We start from the raw sequence: 12,969 nt of genomic DNA on the forward strand, positions 1-12,969 counted from the left end.
AGTGTGAATTAGCTTAGGGCAATTTGCACTTGTGACTTAAGTTTATTTACACACCACAGCAGCACCAAGTGAAGCTGTCAAGATTAATACGAAATGGATTTGAAGGTGTAGGCCAACAAACATTTAAGTAATTGCCAGAAACATGGAAGCGGTCTGGATAGCACAACCTGCATAGTAAAAGCAAAGGGGAAGACATAAGGGGTATAAGCTACTACTACATCAGAGAAGGACCGTCTTATAAACCCTTTATTGATTCACAACCAATAGCACACAAACATGTGCAGGGAGCAATGGATCACACACACAGGCTGTGGAGCTTCCGCTGGGTCACAGTGCTTCTTCTCTGTGCTCAGTGCCCACTCTGTGATCACTTACCTCCAAGGGAAATTGGACATGGAACATGGTAGAGCCGTTGTATGCCCTTGTTACACCTAACTGTGACTTAGCTCTTGTTTCCGTGAAGAAAAAACAGAGAATAGCATTAACTGTCCATTGTGTTTATTATGGAACAGCACGAGAGGAAAGAATGTTGCTGAAACATAGTGGTGTTACCTACTACCTGTGAAGAACTGAACCAGTGACAGTGTAGAAGAGAAGAACACCTGGAAATGAAGTCATGTCGAGATGAACAGTGGCAGAACACTAAATTAACTTTTCAGATGGCTCTCTCCTTGAGACCACAAAAAACTCAATTGTGAGTTGAAGTCAATTGAGGATAAAATAGATCTCTCATTTAAGTATGGGCACATTAAAAGGATTAACAGCCCTTTGAATGTCTTAAGTAAAAAATAAAACACCATACCAACTTTCTATGTGCACATGTCAGACTTTGTTAAAATGCAATTTGTTATTAATTTATTATTACTATTTAGTATTTTATAAGTTAAAAAAGTACTTTGAACATTGAAATACTTCAATACATTCATATAAAATACAATTCAAAAATTTTCTTCACTGACATTTTAGACTGCAAAATGTATACTTTTTAATTAGATTCCTTTGTAACTCAAACTGCAGTTATCACATTTCATATATACATTAAACAAATATGTGTTTGTTAATCTGAAAGGTGCATGTCGTGCAGTAATAATTGGGCATGGCCTGCTGTTTATGGCTGGTAGTTAAACAAATGCAATAAAGTGTAACTAACTATGCCCAATTAATTATAGTGATGCATAGGGGGGCAACATAATACTCTTTATTTTAAAAAATCATAGAAAAATAAATTACTTCTTTCAAGAACAGGAACATGTGTTTTTAAGAGCAGAGACAATACATGTATGTCAGTGACTGTCACTTTTTCAATGTCTGCCATCCGACAGGCCTCCCTATATAGACTCTTGGTTTGGATATGTGATTAATATCAAATACATTCACTACTTCAGTGTGGCAGCTCTTCAGTGGTGGGTCTGAAAAGGTGGTTCGTCTTTGTACAGTGTCTTTTCTGACTTCTGTGAGGTGAAAGTTGGTCCCTTTGAGACAAAGTCCTTTTTCCACCGTGCAGGAAAAGCCTGTCCATAATTGTCATGGTTGTCTGGGCTGGTCTTGGTCGGAAGGCCTTGATAGCTGGATGTGTCCCTACCTGTAGAGTCTGACCTTGGCCGTTTAGAAGTGAAACATGTCTGATGTTCATAGTTCATCCGAAAATGTTTTTGGGGCTTTTTATGCTTTAACTCAGAGGGTGACAAAGAAAATATGGTGTTGATGGAGGGGGGTGACAGCTGTCTGCTAAGGTTTGCTCGCATGGTTGTGTGCTGGTTTCTATTACTGTCGGTCCAAACTGAATCCTCCAGCTTTGGAGTCAGTGACCTATAGTCAGCTGTGTCCTTCCTGTCTTCGATTTTAGGCTCCATATTATCTACTGAGAATCTATCTATGGATTGTTTGCTCACTCTCTCTGTGCCGTCTCGATCTTCCTCCTCTGTTTTGATGGCACACTTTGTCTGGTGTTCATGCAGTCTTCCTGTGGATTTAGGGTGTGTTGTGTAGTTGTCACATTGGTACCCCTTTCCAGTGGGCTCTTGGTGTTTCTTCTCATGGCTCCTCTTGGTAGCCAGGTACAGGAAGCGCTGGGGACAGAAAGCGCAGCGGTACCGCTTCTCTGTGCTGGGGCTCCGTACTGTATTTTCAAAACAGGAGCCATTCTCCATACAACTCTCGCATATGAACTCACCACTGGCCTGATAGGTCTCAGAGGCAGGGCCCTCACCAGGGGGCCCCTGCTTACTACATATCCGACAGAAACTAGGGTGGAGGCCAATGATGTGTGCTTTAAGGCCAGATTCAGTGATAAAGATGCTTGAACAGATGTTGCAGGTAAACATGGGTTTTGGACTGTTGTTTCTGAGACGACGTTTCACCTCCAAACTGTCGCTTGAGAAGCTCACATCTCCGCTACTGTGACTTGTGTCCTTGTAGGCCTCGCCGGCCACAGGTGTTATGGATGTCACAGAGTGCTTGAAACGTCTCTCTTTCCTGTGTCTAGATCTCAGCTTCTTGCTCTTCTTCTTAGGTTTGTAAGAGTAGTAGGGCCGCCAGAGCTGGTCAGCCGCATCACGATCAGTGGCATCATCACACAGCTCTGGCTCGGCAACAGAGGAAGTGGCCTCAGTTCTTTGACGACGACTTAGACCGGAACTGTCTACAGCGACCTCTGCAGGCCAGCTCAAGCCTTGACTCTCCACCTGGCTCCAGGACTGGCTTCTCTTTTTTATTTTGGGGAACAGCTTGGAGCCTTTGATCCTTCGGCGGATAATGGCCTCGTTGCCTATTTTCACTGTAATCTGGCAAAGGGGAAGAACATGACTGTCCAAAGACGGGCCTGGGCACGCTGGCTTGGCAATGTACGTCTCTGTTTTGCCCCCTACTGCTTTTCTGTGCCCTAAACTCTGTGACCCTGCTTGAAGTAGCTGACTAGTCATAGTCTCAACTCTCCTTGCTGCTGCTGAAAGTTCACTCAACCTATTCACAGTATTCAGTGAGCTTTGTGGCATAACTTCTTGAAAGGGCATATTGGGACTCCTGTCGAGTGCTGAGGATTCCCCATCTGGTTGCATTGTGGCGTTATAGTCATCCATGTCACGCTGTGGGATTGGTGTGGATCTACTCGGATCTACTTCCTGGCCACATGGCTGATCAAAACTAATATGAGGCATCACTGAGGCGACCATCTTCGGGGTGGCCATGAACGTCACTGGCATGGAGAACAATGCTGTGTCTGCATTGTTCATAGCGCCACTGTCCTGAAGTGGTGGGATGGGAGAACTGCATTCTAGTGGGGCTTGGTCACTGCTCTCTAGCCCTTCTGAGTAGGTCTGACTGTACGTCTTATAGCGCCTCTTTCTAAACTTCATAGGCAGGAGTCTATAAAGTTTGATTGGGTAAACACTGCCTTTCAAACCACCATTTGCTGACTTTTTATTCACGGCTATTCTGGGATCAATCCCGTGAAATGACCTCTGATGGTTCTTCAGAATATAATAGGTCATGAAGGTCTCCAGACAGAAGATGCACTGGTAGCGACGCTCACCTGTATGCCAGATTTCATGCTTGGTACGATATTCTGCGAGGGCAAACACCTTGTTGCAGTAGTGACAGGGGTACGCCCTGTGCCAGGAGTGCACGTTCTCATGGCGTTTCAGGCTGGACAACGTCACGTAGGCCCGTCTACACACGCTGCAGCTATGCACCCTCTTAGACCCTCCCGGCTTCAACACCTTCTCCACGGCCGCGGGGGGTTGGTATTGGTCCAGCTCCAGGGTTTCTGACACATGGGGGTTGGAGAGGTCCGGGGAAGGCAAGTGTACATCTGGCCCTGTGTTGTTGATGTCAGTGCCCGGCAGGCTGTCTGTTCCAGGATTCCCTTTTGCCTCATCGTCATCAGACTCTTGTTCAAGTGAGCCTTTCAAGGCCTTGAGGCACACCTGCTCATGATTACGCAATCGTTTTAGGTGAATGAATTTCCTGTGACAGAATTTGCAAAACAAATGGCTGACAAATCGTTTTTTGTGCATTTCCATATGTACAGTGAGAAGTGCTTTATTGGTAAATATCTCTGGGCAGTACTCACAGCCATAGATAGATATGCTAGCTTGTGTGTGAGGTGAGAGTGTGGGTGGGTCTAACTCCATCTGAACCATTTCATTGGCCAGAGGCAGCTCCAGAGAGGTGGTCCTGCTCCTATCCACCTCAGTCTCTGCGTACAGTGAGGGCGGTGCCATAACTCCTTGTGTGTCTGGGAAATCATTGGCTGAGAGGCTATCTCCAGTATTTTGTAAAGGTGTATGCGGCACGACCGAATTAGGAAGGATACTTTTGGTCAAAGTGCCTCTCAGGCTGTGGCGCTTTTTCAGTGGACCCGAATTCCGATTCGCTAATTGCTTTGTTAATGAGTTTGAGGGCTTGTTGCTCTTCTTACTGTCTCCCTGGCAGCAGTGTTCTGGGGGTTTGTGTCCCTGGTTGACTGCATAGGAATGCTCTGACAGGGTGTTGTTTGGCTCAGTGTCTGCTGTGGGACTGCATGGGGCTGGACAGCCAGCTGGGGGCTGGCCCAGGTCTGGGGAAGGCCTCTCCTTACTGCGGAAAACCAGAGGAGTGAAGAGGTGGTTCCCAGGGCCCACTTCAGTGATGGAGAAGGCGTTAGTGATCCGTGGACCCTGGGAACTGTCAGGTTCCTCAGGGAAACAGGTCTCCCCTCTAGGTTCTCTGGGAGCATGGGCTTGACAGGGGTCTGGGGTCTTGACTGAGATAGGAATCATCTCAACTTGAGGGGCCACGGAGCTGTGCAACTCCTTTTCTATCAGTCTCTCTAAAAAGGGAATCCCCAGTCTCTTTCCAGCTGCTATTAAACATGTCTGCTCCTCTATGCTGGATGATGCCACCTTAGAAGAATAGATGAAGTTCAGAATACTGGCAAACACCTCTGACTTGAGGTCCATCAGTTCCAGCACCTGATTGGAGGGCCATCCCTCCGGATTGGCAAAAGCGCTCTTGAAGTAGCCACTGCATGCCGCCAAGACATTCCTGTGTGCCTGGAACTTGACGTCCTCCACCACAATAGTGACGTCGCAGAAGAGGCCCAGGGAGCGCTGGTCATTGAGCCTGCTGAGCACAGCCTGGGGGTGAGCACTGTCCATCAGACACTGAGTACCGGGGTGCACCACAGTCATCTGCTGACCAAGACAAACAGACAGGACAAGAGAAGAGGGGAGCATGTGAAATGTGATGCATATCCTGCTCTCTGCTCATTGTCTATGAAGGTAAATAGGAAACAGGAAAAAATATTATTCTAACCACACAGATGAAAACAGGAAATGTCTATTTGACTCGTAGAAAGTGCCAGTGAACTGTGTAGGAAATCTAACAGGCAGGTGTCAGTTTATCTCATCTTACTTCATAACACTAGATGGCAGTAATGTTTATGGCGATGGTTCACGGTTTCCATAGTAACACGGTTACCGTCAAACCATGGAGGATTACTGTTTGTCCAAACAATTCTGAGATCGCCACTCTCCTAGTGAAAACTACTACTGTACATATTGGTAACATCTTTAGTCACATCATGTGGTCCTGTTACTCTTGGCTACATAATGTTTCAAAATTCCATTCCAATTCTTAATAAAAATCCCTCTGGAACCAAATTTAAACCAAATTTGAATGACCATAGCAACACTTTCTCTTGGAAGGCTCCTTCAGAACTCCTGTTAGAATATAGTATCTGAATTCTTTCCAGAATGAGTGCCAAAAGGCAGAATGATTATACATTCCTTCTGTTACATAGCTAATTAAACTAACCATTGCATACAGGGAGCATTACTGCTGTAACACTCACATAAGTCATGCTTGTTTTTCACTTTGCATCCCATTGAGTGTATGTGACATAGTTATGAGTAACAAACTGAACAAACATTTTGAGTTGCTGCACAATAAACAGTACATTTATGTATGTAACAAGCTCAAGTTCAGAGGAAATAAACTGTGACTGAGACAGTGAATTCCAACACCACTCTGAGTCATAATGAGGCTTCTACCCTGGCCTTGGCTTGTATCAGTAGAACAGAAGGTGGGGGAGGGGAGGGTTGTTTTGACTGCTCTCACCCACACACAGCTGAGTCAGAGGCAGTACCAGGAACACCAACCAACGCCTTGAATAAGACTGCTGATGGATAGGTCTGAACCCCAGAGCCAGTCAAATAGAGGTGAACAACAAGGTGTGACAACCTCTGCAAGGCAGCTCTTCCTTTTAAGGGGAGAGTTGAGTTGTTGAATTGCTTATCCTCTTGCTCACAGTCATTGATGCATGCACATGTGCACCAGTCTACATGTAGGCTCTACACAGCACACATAGGCCTACACGTACATACACAACCATCTGCTGCACTGTCCATAGATAGCTCATTGTTTTTGTTTGTGATTAATGGGGATGCCTATGATCTTTCTGCCTGACCAAGAGGAAATTCGAAAGTACAGTGTTTCTCCTCACTTTTGAGGGAACAGTCTGCCTCCATGCAGCCATGTACGTTTTAACAGCTGTGTAATCACAGGAGGAGATGTACTGGCTTGGAGAAGGGCCACATTTGATATCCTGTGTAAACAAGGTTCAAACTGATCCCAAACTGTAAGAATACTCTTCCCCCACTTATCACAGACCACTTTCTACTTCAGGATACAAACGTATTTATTTATAATCCTCATCATGTTATTGTGTGCTCTGTTGACGACAACATTAAGAGTTGTTGTTGTTGTTTTTTGCAGATCAAGTTCTTCAGTCTAGCACAGCAGCTACATCACGCTAGCTCTGCCTGTCAGCTGCGATTGTGTCCATGCATAATATGGGGGATATAAAATGGCTGCTGGTTTAAGTATAATTTGTTCCTGCCCCTGATTACCTTTAGACTGGGACGTTCTTCCATAGTACCTTTGTGAATTAATATTACCGTCAAGGAATTCCTATAGCACATCAGGGCTGCCTCACACCGTGTCTGGGGTTTGTCTTGGCTATTTATAGGTGATACAGTAGCTGACCTTTGATGTGCATGCACAATTGCTTGAATTAAGACGAGGAAGGATGGCAATAGGACAAAAGAAAGGCTTATAAACTGCACAGTAAACTGAAGTTGTGCAATCCTTCAACTTCATTTAAAAATGGTTTTTTCTCTTGGTAACAAGGGCTATATTACACCAATCGTTTATTGTTATTTTTTAAAGGTGCTTTGACTTCAGTGCTTTCACTCAGTTTAATTAATATAGCACACATACATTCTTTTCTTTTGTTTCATTTAGATGCCAGTGACAACATGGCTGCCTGCAGACGGAGGCGCAGCCTCACATCTTCCTAAGCACGCAGCCTCTTGCCTCCCTTTCTGACAGGCCTTCGTTGTCACGGCAACATGCTGTGGCGCAGCACATATTGGGATTCAGTTGGATGGCGGGCGACTGCATAAGCTGTCTGGGGGATTTGGTCCTTGTCCCTCCCTCAGTGATCCCAGTCTGAAAGCAAGTATTGCAGAGCAAGCTCCAGCACCTTGAAGGATCTCCTTTGTCTCCCTTTGGATACTACATGCATATGTCAGAGTCTGCTGCTAGGTAACCAAATGGACCGTTTCTCTTCTGCTTAGGGCAGACTATATGCTTCAACCTTGAGTTTTATCCTCTGGTAACGAATGCTTGTATACATTTTTCATGTCATTATTGACGAGTTCTGTTTATTGTTGTTATGCACTGAGCGGAAATGAAGATGTTGTCATCAAGTGGGTTGATTTGCCACACCCAAGCTCACCGTTCCCTTAATATTCTGTGATACATTTTGTAACCTGTAAAAGCTAAATGAAATCTCTCTTCCACAGAAGCTACAAAGCAAGAAACCCTCCTATCTACAACATGTGACGCTTCAGTCAATACAAGAGCGAAAATGTCCCGCACAAGTCACAGTCTATACTCCCTAATGCTGTCGATTTCCGTTAAATAAGGTTGTAAAATTAGGGGAAAACATGCAGAACATACCTTGACAAATCAGAGAGAATGATGCAGAAGGGGAACAGGAAACAATATCATGCTGTATTCCTCCTCTTTACTTCATGCTCTCTAGTGTACGCCAAAAAATGTTTCATAAACGGAAGGCAGACTTTTTTTCCCTAGATTAATCGCTGCACACTGGTGCTGTATGATGCAGAGCTTTCGTTGTCGTATTTCCTCTTCTCCCACCCTCTCTCTATTCTGCTCACTCCAGCTCCAAAGTCCTTCTCCTCTCCCCACTCACCCCAGTGCTGGGCAGACTAGTCTCCACTGCCCAGGGTGCCCCCTGTCCCAGATATTAGCCCAGCAGCCAAAGGATCCCACATTCAAGGTATAAATAGCAGGACGGGACGAGAGCTCTGCCTCTGTGATGCCCCAGTGGTTTGTGCAGTCTGCAGCCGCAAAGCAGGAAGCAACAACTTTATTAAGCATGGTTGACGACTACAGAGAGTCGCTTGCTGCTGCATCCCACACCCGCGCTGAACACTATGAGAAATGAGAGCGAGTGGCCGACTGAGCGTCTGCTAGCGGGCCACAGTAATGAGGTTTTAGCTGAACCACATACTACCCTGCTACCATGTATGTCTGACTGAAATGGGATTCCTGCTTCAACACTCAAAAAGAAAACCTCCATCTGTCTCATGCCTGTGCACACATGCACATTCTCTTTGTCTGTGGTATACGGGCACACGCCTTGACACAGTCGAGCCCCTCTCTCTTACACTCACGTCATGGCACTCCACTGCACAGGAACACGGCTGCTATTCTCTTGGGATCACAAGATCATAGACCACTCAGTGTGTCATTCCTTAGCACCTAGAAAGAGAATGAAGGGAGAGTGCTATCAGTATCATATCCCTGGAGAACATACATTGAGGCTGCTTATTGATGCTCACAGATTGAAGACTGAGTGCGTCAGAGCTGCAGAATGGGGGAGGGGGGCAGAGGAAGGCATGGTACTCATGGTATGAAACACTGTCTGAATCTCTTGTGTTTGAGTGCAGTGAGACTATTAGTCACAAGGGACATGAGTTTACCTTAAGCTTCAGGGTCGAATGGGGGAGAGGTTGTGCAGTCTGTTTTGAACCCAAGGTGCTTGTGCATTTTCTGCCCAGATGCAGAATGCCCACGCACTGTTGTATGCATCTTTTGTAAAGCTCTCTTTTGGAAGTCGCTTTGGATAAAAGTGTCTGCTAAATACATCAATCTAAATGTGGTACACAGAGGTTTACCTGAAATGAACAGATCTTCCGGCCTCAGTCCTCTCTTCTCTCTGTTTTCACAACTTGCTGTAAGTCACATAACAGTGGCTTTGAGATCAAGGCGTACAATGTTAACCACAAGCTTTGTTGGCATCTATTTCTGGTGCAGACCTAGCAGTGTCACTGCTGCATGAGGGCTCTCAACTAGCCACCTGGAGCAGACTGCACACCAGTCTAGAAGCAGTGCTTGCACCAGCCTGGTAAAAGTGAACCAGCCTGGTAATACTTAGAGCACCTTGTCAAAGGTCAATGTAAAAGATTTACCTGATAGCAGTCAGGAAAATATTTTTTTTCACACAACCAGTAATCTGCCTGGTAGCAGTCAGTGAATCAGTCTGGCAGCTGTCCAGCACTCCCCAGGTCTGTAAACTGCTGCACTTTCCCATGCACTGGTTACTGTGGCAACCCACAAAGTGCTATGAGATAGCAAAAAAGTTGGCAACCTTTTCAGTCAGGGGCAACATGACACAAGCAAATTGTATGGTGGCATATTTACATATAACTTAAATATTCTACATATCCCATCTGTTTAACACATGCTTTTTCCCTACCCCCTCCCTTCTCCCTATTATTTCTCGGGTACATTGCAGAAAAACACAACATGGCCTCTAGTGATATCCTGCCAGTTTCACCTAAATGAAAGCAGTCGCTATGTTTGTGCACCCTTGCCTTGCCCAAGTCCATCAAGCAAAGTCGTGAAAGCAGTTTTCATTACTCATTTTCCAGTCATTATATTGTTAGTCAACCAAATGGATGTATTCTTATATAAAAAGATGCTTAATGTAAATGTAAATAAATGCTTACCGGCAGTTTTCTCATTAGTGTGAGAAAACTGAGATGTGTTTTAATCTTGCACTACTATGTGGATATTTCTCTGTCAGTCAGATAAAAAAAATACTGCAACATTGTTGAAGACTTTCTGAGTTCAGGGAAATGACATGATCTCCCTAAGTGGTTCTGCAGCAGTTCTGTGTTGAGTGGGAGTGCTGGGATGTGTTGCCGAGCTCCTCCACTCCCTGGGCCCAGTCATAGGATTTCCCTTCCTCTGTCCTTTGCCAGCTTGCGTCTGGCCCAGCCTGAACACGGCCTCTGAAATCCTCTTCCTGCTGGTGCCTGTCTGGAGGCCACTGACACCATGGGATCAGTGAACAAGAGAAAACTCTGCCTCAACAAACTGTGTCTTCCTTCCTGGCTGGTTCGTGTGCTGGTCTGGAGTCCAGAAAGTGGAGACAGATCTGGTTATGCAATGAACATTTTTTCTTTAGGACCCAGTGAAGGAGGCGGTTTAATAAACTACTGTACCAGTCACAGCCCTGGGCCACAGTCAGGTCCATACACAGCCCAGAGATTTCTGTTGTGGAAATAGTCTGTCCATTGAAACACCTTTTTTACATGACATCCTTACATATTCATGTTATTTTTGTTTTGGATTGAGATCAATGTTTTATTCTATTTTACATGTATTGCTTTACTCAAACATTAGCAGTGTTGCCTTATATCTTAACATTACAGAGTCTCAAGACTGTTTCTGGAACCATATACTAAATGGGTTAGATAATATTTTTGGGACCTTTCATTTAAAAGTGAATTAGGTTCTGGAGGACAGTTGTTACTGATGTTGTCTCTCATTTTCACATGTCACCTTATTGAAGGTTTCTAATCCACTTTCTGACTGCACTGACTGTCCTCTTTGCTCCCTCTGCTGGCTGGAGGATAGCTGAAGTCCTGTTTCTATGCCAACAGCTCTTTCAGCTCAGTTGTTTTTCAGCAGGGGGCGTAAGAACAATCAAATCTGTATTTTTTAAACAGGAAGTTATTTTTTCCAAAGGCTGCCTTTGACCCTTGCTATTCTGAAAAGAAAATCACTGGTCTAACATTTGTTAATACTGTAGTAAGTTTTCGTCATGTTTTTATCAATGACACACATCAAATCAGTCATGGTCCGTGTATGCCATATATATGTCATTAGAAATCAAAGGCATTGAGAAACAATTAAACAAATGAACAATTAAAGGTTAACATCATTCATTTGGAGGTACAGTGAGACCTTCAGGCCCATTCATGTAATACTCGGATAATATAACTTGCCTAAAATACTTCAATTGGCACTGCATTTTAAAGTTTAAAAAAATTCACACAAAAAGCAACATCAAAATCTGTGGAAATCCTATTAGTGGAACACATTAGCTTCGCTTACGTTGAAATCTTTATTACCGGAGGAGTAATCCTTTCTAAGCCGATGGTGTCTCACTACCTCCCTCCTGATTGTTGACAGCTTCTTGATCTTTTTTCTTGTGAAAGAAATTTAAATACATATTTCTCCAGCCCATGGCTTTGGCAAGACCTTCCATGTCAGCGGTGAAATCATCACAGCGATGCCTCACAATCTGCTCCCAAAACTCTGGAGAGTTGCAGAGCTGCGATACCACATACGACATAACCATGCCAACATACACATGCATACACAACAACAAAAACCACAACAAACACAGGGACAGAGGATAAACAGCACACCAGAGCTGGACTTTCCCTATACTTGATGACATGGCCCATGGATTGTTTGAAATATAAAATTGATGTGTCTGCATATGTTGATCTCGGAGGAACCCTCACCTTCCTGAACTTCTCTGTGGTCTGTGCAAGCTGTCCTGTATCCTTTAGATTCAGATAGGAGACTATTCTCAGCAGTAGGTGGCTGGGCAGGAGCTGAATGTAGTCAAAGTGTCCCTTGCACAGTGCAAGGGTGTACTGTAGAATCTTCTGTCCGAACACCAGACCTACCTGGTCTAAAGAAAGAGCATGGTGTGCACTTATAAATGCTGGCATGAACTATTGTCAAAGACCATGGTGGATGTGTTGGAAACCTTACGCTGCAGTCGAGAATCAAGCAAATATTCCTCATGGGATTGCTTCATTTCTCCAGGTCCGGAACTACGAAATTCTACTCGTAGGGAAATCTTCCATGATCTCCATATCACCTGCGATTAAATCAATTTCAAGAAATTACCAGGAATTATTATCATCTGCACTATGTACAATATGGTGGACCAGAGCTTGCTCTGAGGTTTAAGTTCACTGAAAATGTCAGAAGGCTCATACAACATTGTGAATATTTCACTTATAACTAAAATGATCTGGCTAAACAGCCCTAAGTGACTCTGCCTACACAAAAACACATCATTATAGTCTGGATGGAACCTGCTGTAGCTGAATCTTCTCATCCGTGTTGGGTTGCAGGTCGGTGCTCAGTCATGGTGAAAACAAGACAACTCACAAACCAATCTATAACGTAACATTATCGCTCTGCTAGGACCGTTAGGAAGACCAAGTTGTGTCTATACTTGTACTGTACAGTACAGTAGTAGTCATAGAAGGTGCTGTAGGCCTCTACACACTGGCTTCTACCAAAGTAGAAAGAGTTCCACATCTCGGATTGGATTCATATTTCAGTACAATGTCATTCCACAGGAAATACTTACATCGGTTTTGGTAATAACAAGTTGAAAGAAATCTTTTGAAGGCGATGGACCTACACCACTTATTTCGAACACTTGCTCGCCAAGTAGAGAAGCCATTTTGGACGCTATATAGTTACCATGGCAACGAAAAAAGCAAATACAGATTTTAGAATTCGATAAATAAAAACATTTGTGAAACGCGAATAAATGTGTTGAATGCAATTATATTTTATTTT

At 44.3% G+C, this 12,969-nt stretch overlaps 2 protein-coding genes across 17 annotated transcripts; both read right to left on the reverse strand.

The window, feature by feature from the left end:
• Positions 1–517: 517 nt before the first annotated feature.
• zbtb38 (zinc finger and BTB domain containing 38) lies at positions 518–11,056 on the reverse strand. 15 transcript variants are annotated; one of them, XM_084674641.1, is made up of 4 exons: positions 10,918–11,056; positions 10,578–10,642; positions 8,742–10,484; positions 518–5,168 (listed from the first exon to the last, which is right to left on the reverse strand). In XM_084674641.1, exon 4 carries the CDS (start codon positions 5,166–5,168, stop codon positions 1,398–1,400), a length of 3,771 nt encoding a protein of 1,256 aa, XP_084530767.1. In that variant the 5' UTR covers positions 8,742–10,484; positions 10,578–10,642; positions 10,918–11,056; the 3' UTR covers positions 518–1,397. The 15 variants fall into 15 exon arrangements, with proteins under 15 accessions (XP_084530767.1, XP_084530766.1, XP_084530761.1 ...); XM_084674640.1 differs by having other exon boundaries at positions 10,578–10,626; positions 10,918–11,043; XM_084674635.1 differs by lacking the exons at positions 10,578–10,642; positions 10,918–11,056 and having other exon boundaries at positions 8,742–8,829; positions 9,246–9,302; positions 9,540–10,501.
• On the reverse strand, positions 10,725–12,892 carry fbxo36a (F-box protein 36a). Of its 2 annotated transcripts, XM_084674646.1 has the most exons (5): positions 12,755–12,892; positions 12,145–12,253; positions 11,889–12,061; positions 11,473–11,692; positions 10,725–11,067 (listed from the first exon to the last, which is right to left on the reverse strand). In XM_084674646.1, the coding sequence occupies exons 1-4, from the start codon at positions 12,848–12,850 to the stop codon at positions 11,507–11,509; spliced, it is 564 nt and encodes a 187-aa protein (XP_084530772.1). In that variant the 5' UTR covers positions 12,851–12,892; the 3' UTR covers positions 10,725–11,067; positions 11,473–11,506. The 2 variants fall into 2 exon arrangements, with proteins under 2 accessions (XP_084530772.1, XP_084530771.1); XM_084674645.1 differs by having other exon boundaries at positions 10,737–11,692.
• Positions 12,893–12,969: the final 77 nt, after the last annotated feature.

This window comes from Hypomesus nipponensis, chromosome 15 (assembly GCF_054491055.1).
Source record: "Hypomesus nipponensis isolate SF chromosome 15, ASM5449105v1, whole genome shotgun sequence".
Taxonomy (NCBI): Eukaryota; Metazoa; Chordata; class Actinopteri; order Osmeriformes; family Osmeridae; genus Hypomesus; species Hypomesus nipponensis.